Source organism: Rhinatrema bivittatum, chromosome 3 (genome assembly GCF_901001135.1).
Source record: "Rhinatrema bivittatum chromosome 3, aRhiBiv1.1, whole genome shotgun sequence".
NCBI lineage: Eukaryota > Metazoa > Chordata > Amphibia > Gymnophiona > Rhinatrematidae > Rhinatrema > Rhinatrema bivittatum.
In genome coordinates this window covers 541,733,584-541,751,688 of record NC_042617.1, presented here as the reverse complement: position 1 = coordinate 541,751,688, position 18,105 = coordinate 541,733,584, and the positions used below count along the sequence as shown (strand labels likewise).

The following is an 18,105-nucleotide window of genomic DNA, read 5'->3' as shown; positions in this document are numbered from 1 at the left end:
AGTATGTCATGAATCTGTCTCCTACCAAAGTCATGGGTACAGCTGAACTGCTGCATACTAATACCCCCAAGACCAGACCTTGAACCAGACAGTTGGGACCACTGCAAAAAAAGATTGCTCAGCTGTCTGCAAGGACCATCCTTAGTGGTGGGGAGTGGGGGGCAGTGAAGAGGGTGACTGTCATGGGCCCCACATTTTCAGCATTCCAAAGCCCCTGTTGTTGATTTGCCTTGGACTCCACACCCTCCAAATGTCAGCCCTAGCTGTCAACACGCCGCTAAAGGATAAACAGTAGACAGGGCTAGTAATGCTGGGTACTCAGATAGCAATGTATCTGTAAAGTGAAATAAGGTGTTTTAAGACTTTTGACACAGAACTGTTTCTATATGTCAAACCATAAATTTAAAGCAATGTTTAATGTAGTTTATAGCTGTTGTGAGCAATTTACTGATGCAATATAACTCTAATGAACCAAGATGAGTAAGAAAAAGACTAGCTATCTAATGACTCAGCCTGTTAATGCATTCTCAGTCCAGGGTATATTTTATACATTTCTAGGAACTCTAATATCCAATTCAATGGAATGCTCTCAATGTTTTCTTATAGTCAATCCATTCTATACTGAGATTTATTCTGCCAAATAGTCCAGATTTGTGGGATTTCTTCTTTCTATCAGCAGAGTCAGAGAGAAAAAATTTGTCACTGACATCCTCTTCCCTCTATAGTCTGGTACAGAAAAAGACATTGTCAGTAGTTCTCTTCCTCCAGCAGATGACAGAAGTCCAGTTTGGTTCAGCAGGAAAGTTAAGTGGGCTCCTGGGGCAACTGCCTATTTCTGATTGATTTTTTCCACTGATTGCCAGAATGAGTCTGAAACTATGGCTAACAGTCTTTGAGGTTGATCTTCCTTCTCAAGGACCTCTGCTTCTCTCTTGGCTTCTCCACTGGTTCCCTAATAAGAAACTGTTATGCAGAGGGTGATAACATTGGGGAGTGCACGCTGGCAGCCTAACATAGGCCTAGATTTATCAAAATGCGGTAAGTACCGCATTTGATAGCAAAAGGGGCGTGGTCTATGCTAATGTAGTGTTTATCACATTTTGTGAAATGTACCTGTGTGAAGAGCTAAGTTAGTGCACATTGTGATACCACTTCATATTCTGTGATAAGTGCCAAACCTGATGTATGTCCTGCATGCAACCACTGGGGAGGGAGAGGGAGAGGGAGAGGGAGAGAGAGAGAGAGAGAGAGAGAGAGAGAGAGAGAGAGAGAGAGAGAGAGAGAGAGAGAGAGAGAGAGAGAGAGAGAGAGACTGGCCATAATGTCATGGCCCATAGGTAGGTATTTCTATCCCTATGGTAGGCCCACCTAGTAACTCGAGGTGGGGATTAGATAAGAGTGTAGGGGGTTAGGGGCCACTTTCACATTCTACATGAGACGTACGAACAGAACAGTGGTCTCTTGTGAAGATTAGCTGGCCTTCGGAGTGAGGAAACTCACTCCAAGATGAGATTTGGGCAATGTTCTCTCAACCTAGTTTGATGTTACAGAGAGTCCATCAAGCTAGGTTGAGATGTTACAGAGAGTCCATCAAGATGTTACAGAGAGTCCATTGAGATGTTACAGAGAGTCCATTGAGATGTTACAGAGAGTCCACCAAGCTAGGTTGAGAGAACATTGCCCAAATCTCATCTTGGAGTGAGTTTCCTCACTCCAAAGGCCAGCTAATCTTCACAAGAGACCACTGTTCTGTTCATACGTCTCATGTACAATGTGAAAGTGGCCCCTAACCCCCTACACTCTTATCTAATCCCCACCTCGAGTTACTAGGTGGGCCTATCCTAGGGATACAAATACCTATCTACAGGACATGCTTTATGGCCAGGTCTCTCTCTCTCTCTCTCTCTCTCTCTCTCTCTCTCTCTCTCTCTCTCTCTCTCTCTCTCTCTCTCTCTCTCTCTCTCTCTCTCTCTCTCTCTCTCCCCCCACCCCCCCCCCCCCTTGGAGCCTTCCAATTGTCTGACATAAGCCTTACAGAATGCATGGCGAAGGTAAGTCACCGCATGGTCCTGGCTGCTATCGCACAGCCTAACGCATCTGAAAGACGTGTTGTTAAAATTGGCGTTATGGCTCTGCGATACCTCTTCGCAGGCAGGCTAACCCAGCCCACTCTCCACCCAGGTTTTGAATTTGCATCCGCCCCTACTCCTCCCAGTATTTGCATTGTACCATACGATATGGTGCGATCGCATGCGAAAACGCCTTACCGCATTTTGATAAATGACCCCCATAGCTGGCTCCTTCGGAAAGGTCTGTGATGATGATGGTGGTGAGGCCTAAAGGAGGCAGGCAGGACTTAGTTCAACAGAGAAAAGGGTGGTGCAGCAGTCAGCATTGGAGCCCCATGAAGTATGGTGACTATGTTCCTTGCGTTGTTGCTATCTGAGAAGGTGATCACAGCATGATCCTGGCATTCATCAGCTGCATCAGAATTGTTGTGCACAGACCCATGAGAGGGCAGGAGCCCTTGAAAACTAGGGGACAGGAATTCTTCATGGAATTTGTGCTTATTATGCACAAGGCCTATTATGAGGTGAAAAATGGCAAGGGGGGAAGAGATCTTCTTAGGACTCATGGTTGAAGAGGTCCCGGCTGGAATCAGGGCAAGAGTCTCCTACAAGGGAATCATTGCTGGATGCCCACAGTGAGTACCACAGGGATCAGTATTGGGACCTGTGCTGTTTAACATATTCATAAATGATCTATAAAAGGGACCAATGAGTGATGTAATCAAATTTCAGGTGATATAAAATAACTCAAATGGTAGCAGATAGCAAGTAACTGCAAAAGGACCTTGTGATACTAGGAGAGTGGGCAACTTAATGGCAGATGAAATTTAATGTGGAAAAGTGCAAAGTCTTGCATGTAGAGAAAAATAATCCCACCTGCAGGTGCACAATGCTGGGTTCTTTATTGAGAGTCACTACCCAGGAAAAACACCATGGAGTCACTGTGGACAATATGTTGATATCCTTGGTGCAGTACGTGGCAGCAGTCAAAAATTAAAATAAAAATGTTACTGTGCCAATCCAAAAGGAATGGAGAATAAAATAGCAAGCATCACATTGCCTTTGAATTGAGGCATGTGCACTTTGAGTATTGTATGCAATTCTGGTCGCCTCATCTCAAGAAAGACAGAAAAGATACAGAGAAGGGCAACCAAAATGATAAAGGGGATGAAATATCTCTGCTATGATGAGAAGCTTACGCAAGCTAGGCTCTTCATCTTGGAAAAGAGACAGCTGAGAGGGGACATGATAGCAATTTATAAAATCATGAATGGTATGAAATGGGTAAATAAAGGATGATTAGTTACCCTTTCAAATAATACTAACACCCAGCAGATTCAAACCAAAACATAGAAAGTACTTTTTCACTCAGTGCACTGTCAAGCTGTGGAATCTTTTGCCAGAGGACATGATTAAGGTGACTAGCATAGCTGGGCTTAAAAGAGGTTTGTACATATTCTTGAAGGAATAGTCCATAATATATTATTAGCCAGGTAGAGAAAAGAAAGCTATTGATATTCCTGGGAATGAGTAACAGGAATTATATCTATGGGATCTGCCAAGTACTTGCGATGTGAATTGGCTACTTTCAGAGACAGGATGCTGGGCTCAATGGAACTTGGTTTCACCTAGCATGCAATTCTTATGTTCTTATGACTTATTTTTTATGTACCTAGAATATTATGTATCTAAAAGGGCATGAACCCCTAAAATATTATGAATCCAAAGGTTGTATTCCTAGGATAGTATGTGTCTATATGGTGCAACTGCAGCACAAAGATTAAGAATCTAGCTGTCTAAAAATTCTCTCCACATTTTGACACTGAATATTATGGGGCAGATTTTGTAATCTACACGCGGGCGAGGTTTGTGTGCGCAACCCGGCGTGCACAAATCTACACCCAATTTTATAACATGCGCGCGCAGCCGCGTGCATGTTATAAAATCCGGGGTTGGCGCGCGCAAGGGGGTGCACACTTATGCACCTTGCGCGCACCAAGCCCTAGGGGAGCCCCGATGGCTTTCCCCATTCACTCCGAGGCTGCTCCGAAATCCGAGTGGCCTCGGAGGGAACTTTCCTTCCTCCCCTCCACCTTCCCCTCCTTTCTCCTATCTAACCCATCCCCCAGCCCTACCTAAATCCTCCCCCTACCTTTAATTCTTTATTTACGCCTGCCTCTGGGCAGGTGTAGGCCAGCGCGCGAGCCTCTGGCACGACCGCTGTGCCGGAGGCCTCAGTCCCGCCCCTGCCCCCGGCCCGCCCACTCCCCGCCAATTTTTTCAAGCCCCGGGACATGTGCGCGGCGCCGAGCCTATGCAAAATAGGCTCTGCATGCGCAGGAGGGTTTTAAAAGGGTTACGCGTGTATCCCTTTAAAAATCCGCCCCATGTGCTTAACATCGGACCTAGGCATCCAACTTTAGCTCTTTGAAAATTTAGCCCAAAATGTGCAAATTAACAATCTTTCTTTTAAGGTCCTGGCTTGATTTATTTGTGGCTATTTTGCCATGTAGAAGGAAACGAGACCCGTTATTATAGGACTATAGTACTCTTTCATTTCTCAGTCCTATTTCTCAAATGCATTCTTCCATTCTTTGCATGGAGAATAGTGCTTGGTAAATTAGAGCCCTAATTACAGCCATGCAAAAAACCCCCCAAAAACATAACTTGTCAAATATTGCACACTTGAACTCGGCATACCACAAAAGAAAAGGAAAGTGCTAGGCTTAAAAATGTGAACTTAAATAAACAGACATCCAGAATCAAGTGGAACTTGTGATAGAGTTCATTATTCTTCCACTTATTCAATTCTATTTCTTTAGCTGCTGTAAACCTCCCCCCCCACCCAAAAAAAAATAAACCAGAAAGCTTTGAGGAATAAGAGATTTGTGACTTTTGCAGTCTGATTTCATCAGACTTACCTTTCTTAACTGAAGCTGCAGAAACTTCTTTATCTTGCTTAGATTCTGCAAATCAGGGAAATCAAAGGCATATAAAATGGTCTGTCATAATATTCACAGTCATGGATACGCAGAATAAATAACAATTTATTGGAGCTATGTTTTCAAGAATATTAAAATAAGAATATATGACTGAATGATGCATCCTGCATAACAAAGAGGTTTTCAGCGCTTAATGAAAATGATCTTTTCTATTTCCCTCCACGCACAGTCATGCTAAAATGGGTTTTAACTTCAAAATACAAAATGCAATATGTTTCAGGTAAGATATTTTAATAGGGTTTTGGGTATCATGAAGAAAAGTTACTAATATCTTTATGGATCAAAGGGCTGTTTTCTTTTTTTTTTTTTTGTAAATGCCTTTCAAAAGTAGCGAAACTGAATTTTATGGTTCTGGTTCTCATTCCAGCTTAAAATGATTTTAAATGCCTTAGCTGAAAATCAAAAGCCAATACTTTATGAGCTTTGGAAAATGTAGATACATTTAAATTATTTTGCAAAACAAGGTACAAGGTTTTTGATAAGAGCACAATTCTACTGTTTCCCATTCTGAGAAAAAAAAAGAGACTTTTCAAACTGTTTCCATGAGATTGCATTACAAATCCTGCCCCGACAATGGTCACTGTTTCAGAGAGATACAAATCTCATGCCTCAAGGATCCATGGTTCAGTAAATCCTTTAATCCTTCTTAAAAAAAAATGGCAAAAGATGCATTCACAAGCAAACATTTCCAGCGTTTCTCTCTGGGTTAAACACCTCCAGGGTTTTGGCATCTTTGCTTCAAGAAGGATTAAAGGATTCACTGATCCGTGGACTTCTGAGGCAGAAGATTGTTATCAATTCAGGATGTGGAAAACCTTTTGGGTGATATTTGCCTATATTTTTGCTCTTTTCTTATGCCTTGGTGATGGTGCCTTGCCCTAGAACTTTTGATGTTTTATTTGTGTTTTTGTAACTATACTTTGCAATAATAAGGCAGTAACTGAGTGTCCCAGGCTTGACCTGATGGGGAGAGACAGAGGAGGGGTTCATTGGGGAGGTCAGAACTGGTCCCCCAATGCTATGAGGCCACGCGGCGACACAGGAGACACAAGGCCGGTACGCCGTTTCCAGTTTGGCTGGCTGTGTGGATATGCGAGAGGGGAGCATGCTGGGACATGCTGGATTGCACTTTGGGCCTCTGTTCCCAGAGGCTCCAGTGCACCCGGCAGCTCGATAATATTAGAAGCATCAGGAATGGACCATGAATGCTTCCCTCCCATCCGCGGCCTCGATTAGGTAATTTGAATGCAGTGGGAAGGAAAGGGCGGAAGGGGCTTCAGGACTGAAATAGGACAGAGCTCCTATGATCGCCTTCTTTCCAGTGTCCCACACTGTCAGCCACGTTTCTCTTAAGGTAGGTCCATCTGAATTTGTCTCCTTACTGTTGGCTTGAAAAAAACAAACAATTGTGTTGAAAGTACTCTCCCAGCAAGACACTAGGAAGTAAAAAAAAAAAAAAAAAAAGAACATTTGATTGATTATAGATGCACTCCAAATTGAGGCACAATTACCGCCCCTCCCCCCCTCCCACCCTAATAATTAGTACGCTGCCTTCCACCATTAGCTAGTGACTTTGGTCTACATTTAATTAAAGCCAAGGACTGGAATTTTTTGATTCAGGACAGGAAAACAAGGCAACCATGCCTCGTGGGTCCAGGCCAGTAGCTCCTGGTTCACTGTGTGTCCCGATGGGGGACAGCTACTTCTATAAGATGTGATGTTAGGGCTGAGATGGGAATGCTGACTCGCTCCAGGGCCATCACATATTCCCACCCTGAACCTCCTGGTCAGACAGGTGGGTAAGGCAGAGCTAGGGACACTGGTCATGGAGATAGGATTGGGTCCCTGCTTCCTGATGCAATGCAGCAAAACCAGCTGGGGGATGGTGTGATGGACTGCAGGCTTCCAGAACTCAGTTTCTTAGTGAGTGTTCGGAATGTCTGGTGCAGGTGGTGATGCGGCAATGCAGGACTCTGGACGGGAGTCTGGGGTTGCCAACCCAAAGAGAGGAGTAACTTACTCTCGGCTAACCATCCTGCTACCCCCCCTCCCTGTGCTGGCAGCTCACCCTCATTTATTTTATTTATTTGAAAAGATTTATGAATCACTCTCCAGATCTAACAATAAGATCTTCCAAAGCAATGTACAACACAAATAAGAAAAATAAGAACAATAAAAAACAATAAAAACATCTAGTGATTTGGACTGCCAAGGGAGTTTTCCTTCAGGCTTTTTGAGGGAGTTCGGGCAGCATGCTGCATACCCTTCACATAGCCCCTTATGGGGTTAGTTGGACTTTAAGGTCTCCATGACAGCCCATTGTGGGACTTCTGGTGGCACTACCACCAGAAGTGGGTTCTACACATGGCTGGATTAGTGGGGAAGGACAGGTGGGGTAGCCTGATGAGAAACAGCCAAGGAAGATGGTTCACTTCCAGGCAAATCCATGGGCAGATAACTGGGAAGACACAGCCAGTTTCTTTAGTAGGTCATGTATTCAGCAATCACTTAGTATGTGCACACCCCAGAGCAAACACCTTGAGACAACTCATGCAGGAGTGTCTGTTGAGGAGCAGTTGGCAGAGTCTGTATCAATGTCCAAGAGAGAGATGGAACTGCCACCCACAGCTTCCACAGTTGGTGAGTCTGTTATTGCCCACACATCTGACCCAGCAATGGTGACAACAGAGTCTGCTACCAAGCACAAGTTGCAGAACCTTAGAAAAAAGTGGATCCACAAGGGCAAGTGTTCTCGAGGTTCAAGATCCTCGAGTAGGAAGAGCACATCTTCGAGCTCCTCAGCCTCTAGGAGATTTTCAGTTGTGGGAACTGATACTGCCTCGCCGACATTGGGTGGTGAGCTTCCTGTCTAGAACACCAGCAAACAGTTGTGGCAGGGAATGCTTCAACCCATGAGGTAGCGAATCAGGTATAGGCAATATATAGGTATTTTCAGTTTATTAGAAGCACATAAGAAGCAAGGTTCTGACAGCAGAAACCATACAGAGCATGAACGACCCGGAAGGGGCAGGAAAGTTCCATGAAATCTCAAATCATGGGTCAGGTCATTTGAATGACTAGAGCCTATTTTGGGCAGGAATGACCCTTCTCAGTTATGTAGTCCTATTTGAACATCATTGTGAGCATTTGCTCAACATAGAAGGGTTTTGCTTGGCTCAATTATGATGATTTTTTTAGGGAAAGAATAGCGGGCACCCCTAGTATGGCTCTCACAATGTGGAGGTATGGCTGACACAAATGACAGAGAGGTCTACTAAAGGGCAGTCACACAGTCATTTCTTTCATTGTACCACTAGCGTCATGGCCAAGGTGAGACGTAATTCTGTAATGGCAGATGCATGTTGGCAATACAATAGAAATGGATACTCAGTCCAGGACAGTAAATATAAGAACATATGCACCGTATGAGCTGTGCAGCACCTAACCACTGGGTGCCCCAAGAAAGGATCTGGGAGCCCTGGAAATGAAGACTTAGCTCTTAACCATGCCCCAATACCCGTGAGCTGGTTCAACCTAGAATCCTGCCTTTCTGTCTACCCTCAAAAGGAAACAGCAATCATTGTACTGCAGAGTTTCAGGTATAGGTTCTGGATTTCATATACTGGGTCATATACTGGGTCCACCTCCAGCGCAACAGGTTGCCAAGGCCAAGGGCTTGGTAGAGTCTCCCGCCTTGCAGGCCATCCCTGGCCTAGCCTCTCATGTCCGAGAACAGCAGCGAACCATTGAAGCACTGATTTAATCTGTGAAGAGACTAGTCTCAATTAAAGGATTCTGTTATGGCCAATTCAGGGGGTTTGGCTCAAACTCTGCCCCTGTGAGCATCATTGGCTCTCCCAGCTCCACCCCATTTTAATGGGGATCCACGCCTCTGCTGAGGCTTCATCAACCAATGTTTTATGCAATTCACAGTACAGCCTTCACTGTTTCCCAGTGAGACAACCAAGATCACCTTCATCCTCTCATGCCTTGAAGGGAAGGCCCTGGCATGGGCTTCCTCACTTTGAGAGTGTTCTGATGATATCCTCCATCATCTCTCCCATTTCATTTCCATTTTCAAGTGGACCTTCGAGGATCCCGGCCGACAGGCGGTCGCGGGTCATCAGCTTCTCCACCTCCGTCAAGGCTCGCATTCGCTCTCCGAATTCACGGTACAATTCAGAACACTAGCCACAGAACTAGGGTGGCAAGAGGTCTGCCTATGGGCAATCTATCTGGACGGCTTGTCTCCTGCCCTCAAGGACGAGCTGACTGCTCGTGAGATTCCCACATCTCTTGATGACCTGATTTCCCCGGTTGGCAAGACTGACCATCGCCTACATCAGCGATACCAGGAAATAAAGATCCCCCAGTTTTCTGCCTTATGTCCAGCTCATGCTACGAGTCCACAGTTGAAGGCCTTACCGGCACCTCCTCCATCACCAGAGGAGCCAATGCAGATTAATTGCGGGCACTTATCCCCTGAAGAGCACCTCCAACATAAGAAACAAGGCCTTTGCCTATACTGTGGTGGTTCCGGATATCTCCTGCAAACCTGCCCTGTACATCCTGGAAAATGCAGAGCCTGATCTCAGCAGGGGTCCCAAGCTTGGGCGCGACTTTTAGTGGCCCCCAATTATTACTCCCTGTGTCCCTCTTTAGGGAATCATGCTCCTTTGCCACTACCGTACTCGTGGACACTGGGGCGAGTGACAATTTTATTCTGGACAATATCGTCACACTACGCCAGATTCCTGTTCAACCTCTGGAAGTACCTCTTTGATTCACATCAATCCAGGGAGAGCACCTCCCCGGATGCATTACTCATCGCACCGTATCCTTCCATCTTACCGTGGGAACTCTCCATGAAGAAGAAATCTCTCTGTTCATCTTGAAGTGTTCTACGCATCTGGTAATCCTAGGACTTCCTTGGCTCCAGGTACACGCACCCCACTTCAACTGGCAATCCCTGTAGTTAATTCAGTGGGGACCCCAGTGCCAGAACCGCTGTCTGCGACAAGTGTCTCCAGCGCTTACTATCCTGAACGCTACAACCCTTACCGGGTTACCTGCTCCATATTCTTACTTCAAAGATGTGTTCTCCAAACAAAATGCTGACATTCTGCCTCCGTTCTGAAAATTAAATTGCCCCATTGAGCTCCTACCAAGCACTTTGCCTCCCAAAGTGAGAGGGGGCAGAACCTGTCCCCTCTCACTTCCGTAAACCCAAGCTATGTCAGAGTACATTAAAGAGAACCTGAATAAAGGATTCATAAGACCCTCCAATTTCTCGGCCGAAGCCGGATTCTTCTTCATGAAAAAGAAAGATGGCAGTGTACTTCCTTGCATCGACTACCGTGGGTTAAATGCCATGACTTGCAAGGATTGTTACCCTCTGCCACTCATTAGCGAACTATTTGATCGCTTACAAGGAGCCCAGATCTTTACAAAGTTAAATATCCGAGGGGCATACAATCTTGAATCTTGTATGAATCCAGCCTGAAGACATCTGGAAGTCCACCTTCAATACGAGGGATGGCCACTGCAAGTATGTAGTAATGCCTTTCAGACTTTGTAATGCCCCTGCGGTCTTTCAGGAGATCTTCCGGGACCTACTATACTCATTTGTCATGGTATATCTGGATGATATACTGATCTTTTTCAAAGACCTGTTCAAACCATCCTCCAACGCCTCAGAGACAATCACCTCTACGCAAAATTAGAGAAGTGTATTTTCGAACAGACTCATCTTCCATTCCTGGGCTACATCATCACACTATCAAAGAACCCACACTACCCAAAGGCTTCCTTAAATAGACCTGCCTTAAGCTGTTTTCGGAATACTTTTATATTCTGCAATGCTCTAAATACCTCCGGCAAATTATTCTAGAGCTTGGCTTCTATACAGAAAATAGTCTCCTGTAGTTGCATAGTCCCTACAGCAGGAACCTCCAGTAAGCACTGACCCAAAGTACGTAAATTCCTAGATGGAATATAGAGCTTAAATAACTTTTCTAGGTATGTGGGAAATCACACTGCAAAGCCTTAAATATCAAAATTAGTACCTAGAATTTTATATGCTGCAGCACAGGTAGCCAATGCAGCTTTTGCAACTGCATTGGCTACCTGGTCCACCAGGACTGTTTTTAACACCAAATGAGCTGCAGAATTTTGCATCAGTTGAAGCCCATGTAGCCAATTCTTTGGCAGCCTAATGTATAACGAATTACAGTAATCAATAGATGTTAAAACAAAAACAATCATTACGGTTCTAAACTATGAAAGATCCAAAAACTGCCTTAGATGATGCAGCATTTTTTATTTAAAGTAGCCCCTTGAAAGCATTGACTTTAATTGAGGAATACATTTCAGGGAACTGTCAAAGCAAAATCCGAGATTTTTTATATGCTCCATAAATGCAGTATCATTTACATTTACTGTTATACTATTCAGACAAAGAGACCTCAGCTTTCTGGAGATCCACAGAGCCTGGGACTTAACAAAGTTCAAATTCACTACATTAGCCTCCCTCCAACTTCCGACAGCACAGAAACAGGAGAAAATTTCACCAATTGTGTTGCAGGCATGGACTCTTGGGCCGAGGTGGCGTTGGTGCAGTCTGCAGGGAGGAGCCCTGCAGGTCCCCACCATTGGCAGGTGAAGCTAGCTGAAGCAGAGGCCCAACTGGAGCTTCACCAATACCAGCCCACGTTCCCCTTAGGTTGAGTCCTCGGGTGCCGGGGCTGGCTGAACTTAGGTGCAGACTTCTATGGAGATGAAGATCCATTGTCGAAGGGATATAAGCCAGTGCTGAGCAGAAGATAGACAAAGTCAGGGTTCAGCAGCAGTCAGGGCACACGGCAGGCATAAGAACATAAGAATATAAGAAATTGCCATGCTGAGTCAGACCAAGGGTCCATCAAGCCCAGCATCCTGTTTCCAACAGAGGCCAAACCAGGCCACAAGAACCTGGCAATTAACCAAACACTAAGAAGATCCCATGCTACTGATGCAATTAATAACAGTGGCTATTCCCTAACTAAACTTTATTAATAGCAGTTAATGGACTTCTCCTCCAAGAACTTATCCAAACATTTTTTGAACCCAGCTACACTATCTGCACTAACCACAACCTCTGGCAAAAAATTCCAGAGCTTTATTGTGCGTTGAGTGAAAAAGAATTTTCTCCGATTAGTTTTAAATGTGCTACTTGCTAACTTCATGGAATGCCCCCTAGTCCTTCTATTATCCAAAAGTGTAAATAACTGATTCACATCTACTCGTTCAAGACCTCTCATGATCTTAAAGACTATCATATCCCCCCTCAGCCATCTCTTCTCCAAGCTGAACAGCCCTACCCTCATCAGCCTTTCCTCATAGCGGAGATGTTCCATCCCCTTTATCATTTCGGTTTCCCTTCTCTGTATCTTCTCCATTGCAACTATATCTTTTTTGACATGTGGTGACCAGAATTGTACACAGTATTCAAGGTGCGGTTTCACCATGGAGCAATACAGAGGCATTATGACATTTTCCATTCTATTAACCATTCCCTTCCTAATAATTCCTAACATTCTGTTTGCTTTTGACTGCTGCAGTACACTGAGCCAACAATTTTAAAGTATTATCCACTATGATGCCTAGATCTTTTTCCTGGGTGGTAATTCCTAATATGGAACCTAACATCGTGTAACTACAGCAAGGGTTATTTTTCCCTATGTGCAACACCCTGCACATGTCCTCATTAAATTTCATCAAGCAACTTGGTCAGGTACAGGCAGCAGTTGGAGACAGGCAGAGTTTAATCAGTGTCGATTTCCAGTTGGTGGCAGGCAGAGTTCAGTTGTAAACAGTAAACAGGCAGTGGTCAGTGGCAGGTGGTGGTCAAGCAGCATCGAGGTCCAATCCAAAGTCAAAAGCCAAAAGTCAATCCAAGGTGATGAGGAACGGAGAGGATGAGGAACCAGCACAAGCAGGAATGAAGACGCTGAAGACAGACAAGGGGAAGACTGACCACGAAGAAGATTAGAACTGCAACACAGACTGGACTGCCAACTTGGGAACCAGTAGCAGGGCAGTGGAACTAATAACATGGAGCAGGAACAAGCACAACAGGAACTGGCAACCAGGAACAGGAACAACGCTGAGACAATGCAATCCTCCGATAGAGTCAAGCTATTGATGAGGCGATAACTGCAAGGAGAGGCAGCCTTAAGTACTGTGAGGGCTCTGATGTCATTAACAGGGTACTACAGGGATTTTCTGCCACAGGTCCTTTAAGTAATGGCAAGTCGGGCGCATGCAAACCTAGGGAAATTTCCCTGCAGGTGGTAGTGTCGGCCTAACAGCCAACATCGGATGGCCATCTCTAGTCGGGAAGGCCGGCCACAGTGTTGCAAGGCAGGATGAATGAGCCGGGCTGGAGGTAAGAGCAGTGGTATGTGGGCCTGACCCGCGGACTACCAAGTGCAACAAATTGCTGCCAATACATCGCCTTTGACCAGAAAATACAATTGAACATAGTCCACATAATACTTACAATGCATAACAGGGCGCAAACTTGCACTGACATTACGTTAATCAAAACTGACCAGCTATACAGGGATGACCAGTTTAGCCTATGTGAGATTCCAGGCTAGTCACCTGCCCAAACAGAAATGTAAGGGCTGCTTGGCTATCAAGTCTCATTTCATGCCAATCTACTTCAACTAACCAGATATCAGTTTATCATAGTCCATAATAGATCTTTGGAGACTTCCGGAATTTGTTCTAACAAATATGGTATCCATTCCTTTAGAATAGGTGCTGAATCTTGTGCTGCTGCATTGGGATTACCAACAGTCATCATACAACGCATTGGTCATTAGCATTCAGCAGCTTATCAGTCATATGTCAAGGAGGCAGATGACATGCTGGCCAGCATCTGTTAACATTTTTCTGTTTATCTTCACAGGGATGAAGAATGACCATGGATAATCTGGGTGCAGGCCATGCCTACATCTTCAGGGCCAAGAGGCATGCAAAACTAAGCAGTCTGTGTCCCCACTTGAGATTGGCAGCAATGAGTGCAGCATGCGATAGGTCTAGTTCATTCCTCTCATAAGGTATCTCCTCTCTAAATATAGTACTCTAGATATCATAGTCATTTACCTCAGGGTAATGATCTGGGCCACTTTTTGAGCTGGCAGCTGCTTGAACACATCAGAAACAACTTCACCTTTATCACCTTCTGGATGCCATAGTTTTGTACCATTTGAACTAGGATATTTCCTTGTCACTGATGACTCCGTGATTGCCTGTGGAAGCGAGACTCAGCTAAGCTTACCAAGCAAGTTGGCAATTTTGTCCTCCAGCATGGCGGTTTTTATGTTCAACAATGCTGGGCACTTCCAGAATACATGTAATTGTATTGCTGCAATGGGGGTCCACATTTCAGACATGGGTCAGGATTATTTCCTCTTCATCCTAAAGCGGACTATTGGGTGAAAGACATGGGCCTCAGCTCTATGTCTGGTGAGTCTGGACAAGATCCAGATCCTGTGACAGGTTACCCAAACCAGGGATGAGGGCAGAACATCTTTGGGCAGGGTGAGAATGGAGTCGAACACTAAGGAATTCAGGTCTCAGCCTATGTTATATGTTACTTGGTGGCTAGACAATGGTTCACAGCAGACTAGAATACCAGAAGGGGTCTTGAGGTGTCCCGAAGGGCAGGCAGCCATGCTTGCATAGGACAGACTACCCAGAGATGCCTGGCCATTACTCCTCATCGGCTGAACTTGGCTTTTGTGGCCCATGGTGGGCCAAGTAGGATTGATGGGGTAGAAAGATTTATGTTCTCTGAGCAGTTTGTCGCTCACATTTCATGGGACCCACAAGAGATGGCTCAGGTACTAGCAATAATTATTTATGTTAGTGTTAATGAAGCTGCGGGCTTGCTTGTTCCAACAGCTGGGTGTGTTGTCTCTTATTTGGATTAATATTGTTGTTTAATCTGGGATCTTGCTACCCACCCTGGTTACTGTTTTGCATATACAATTTTTGGAGTATATAATGTATTTACAATTATGCCAGTACAGCTTTCTTAGTGCTGTAACCAGTTACCAGTATGATTCCCCCATTTAATGCTCCCCATTTTTTTCCTACGAAAGTAGACTCCAGAGCATGATACCACAAGCTTTCTATGAAAGCAAATTTGAAAAATGTGCTGCTGTGTTATATGAGAACAAGCAAGATACATTTGTATAATTTTATATATCCTTTTTCTATAGTGGGTCCATCCTTTCTTGGGATTGTGTGCCTCAGGGAGCCCAAAGATGGATTGGGGCAGGCTAAAATCGCCAAGCCCTTGCCTGGCTCATCAGGCTCCTCACCTGGCTGCTAAGTGATTTTCCTGCCGGTCAAGAGAAGCTCGTGTCTGCAGGGTGCAGGAAGATGGCGGCAGTTAATTGGTAGCAAAACATATCTGGCCAATCGCTGGTCTCAGGGTAGGTTCCTCTGCATTGGTAGGCTCCACTGGTCTATTACCATGCAGCCTACTCAACTATCAATGCTTTTCACATTGCCACCTCCTACCTCTTTTTTTAAGGGGATTTTTAAGGGAATTTTCTGCTGAGGGTTATTAACAGGGAAAGTTTTAGATTTTGCTTGTCACAGATTAGGTTAGAGGGATTTATGGTTCCACAGTCTCCCAGGTTTTGGTCTTAAGGCAAGTCCTTCATTGTTCCAGAGCAGAGCTCCGAAGGAATGGGGATGACATGTCAATTTCATTGGTCATCTCCTGCCACCCCCATTGTTTAGTTTAAATGTCTGATAATATATGATCTAAATTTCTCACTCAGCATCCTCCTTCCTGAACAAACAAATGTAGGCCATCCTTACCATATAGCCTTTTACTGCTCCATACATGACCCCAGCCTCCAATATATTCAAAACCACTTTCTGTGCACTAGGTTTTGAGCCAGGAATTAAAATCTATATGGCATAGCTTCTCATTTCCCTATCCATGAACAGGTAATACTTCTGAAAAGGCAATAGTCTTTGAAGTGTCTTATCATCTTTCCTAGATTTTGGAAATTTTTCTGTACTTCATGGATAACATTTCTATTGAGGCCATTTGTCCCCAGATGGATGATAATATTGATATCAACGTTTCTACTTTATTCTTCAATGACTTGGACTATCTGGTTTGCATTTCTACCAGCTGAGGTTTCTGGAAGGCATTTAACTGTTGGGTCATCATCAAAATGTGCTTCCAAACTGGTTCCTTTGATGACTGAGTCTCCCAACAGAAACAGCTTTCTTTTATGACATTCGATTCTGTTGAAGGGCTTCTTGGTGCATTGGGTGACTTCTCTTTTAGAAATCACTTCAAAATCTAATGCTGAGGTTTCTTAATTCTCCAATGCAGAAAAAACATTATGTAAGCGTAACAGTGGGAAGAGTGGGTGTCTCTTCATCACAGGCCTTATTCTGCCAGAGCCCACTTTATCCAATTGTTCCTGGATTTTTGAATCCTGGATGTCTGACATTTCTGGGGGAATAGGGTTGATGCTCAGGATGCTGTAAAGTTGGGGAAGGAGGGTGTCTATTTGTCACATGTCTTGTTCTACCAGAGCCCACTATAAACCATATTTTTCCAGGGTTTCTGTAACCTCTGTGGGAGATGGGCGAGAGATACAGGATGGTTCAAGGAAGGGGAGGTTAATTGAAACCTAGACAATTCCTCACTTAGATGAATGAGCTCCATTTTAATTTCAGACAGCTGAAGGCAAAAGGGACAGCCTCTGATTCTCCAAATGGTAGGCCTTGGGACATAAGCACCACAGTTGTTGAACTGAATGAAAGACATTTTGTTAACTTATCACTAATTCCTTAAAATCCTATGGATAAGGTATGGTAAAATGTAGGCTCTAGCAAAGATTTTTAATAGGTATTTAAAATAAAAGCTAAAAGTATTAGTGTTAGCCAGTAAAGATTAATAGGCAGAATATAAAAACCAATTTTTACAAGCGATATGACAGTTTACTATTATCTGAGCTGTAAGGAACTACTATGTAATGGGAGGAGAAATAATTGAAGTTAATTAACTATGTCTAGGGAATACTATATAAGAAAAGTAAAGTCAGGGGTGGGTGGAAACTAAATAGTTGAGATTACTTGCAGGAAAAAAAATTCAGATAGCTTGTAGCTTCCTCTCACAGGAAGACAAGCAGACAATTGCTAATTTCTGCTCACAATGCTGGTCTCTAGGCAAATGAAATCTACAAAGAGACCCTCCCTCTAAACACACTGGTAAAACATGTGGAACTTTTTTTCTTTTTCAACCCTAATACACAGTTTTGGACTTTTGTTCACAAGTAAAATAATGCCCCCTCTCCCCCAAAGGCACATAATAATTCAAAAATCAGACAAGGAATATACTTAGCCCAGATATAAATAAGCAAATAATTTCAGATAACTTGTAGCTGCCTCTCACAGGAAGATGTGAAAAATATCCTCAAAGAGGGTACAGCATGACAACAGGGCATAATGATCAGGTGCTGAGCAAAGGAGCTGCTAGACAACAGCAGTAAAAGCAGATCATCCATGCTGCCTTATAAGGCTTTACTTCTGGCAGAAAAGCTGCATTTCTAAGAGCTAATGTATGGAACTGGCATTCTAAAAGCTTGCAGGATGCACAACCATAGGCAAAAGACTTGTATTTAACATACTTGAGAGATCCTTGGACAAACTTGTTTTTTTCAGTTTCTCAGCTTCAGCTGTGGAAAACATAATGAGCGTGAGATGCATATATTTATCATATTCAAATATGGACCCCCAGATACAGTGTTACACAGAAGTAGTACGGGGTCCCTGTCTGTACAGGTAAGGATACTTTCCAATAGGGATGTACATTTGGATAATACAAATGGTAAAATTCATCCAAATGAGCTGATTTTAGGGTTGGATCATTTTAACTAAATATCAGTTCATTCCAAAAATTGTTAGATTATCCATTTTGGCAAATAGTGTATTTTGTGAATCTCACACAC

The 18,105-nt window shown here is 44.0% G+C and overlaps 1 protein-coding gene across 1 annotated transcript in view; it reads right to left on the bottom strand.

Moving 5' to 3' along the window:
• The window catches only part of LOC115088647 (neurofilament heavy polypeptide-like), a 611,587-nt gene that overhangs the window by 264,760 nt on the left and 328,722 nt on the right, over positions 1–18,105 (bottom strand). The window contains exons 22-23 of the mRNA XM_029596909.1: positions 17,785–17,832; positions 4,991–5,035 (exon numbers count right to left, since the gene is read on the bottom strand). Of these exons, the coding sequence (XP_029452769.1) occupies positions 4,991–5,035; positions 17,785–17,832 (93 nt within the window). The remainder of the gene's footprint in view (positions 1–4,990; positions 5,036–17,784; positions 17,833–18,105) is intronic.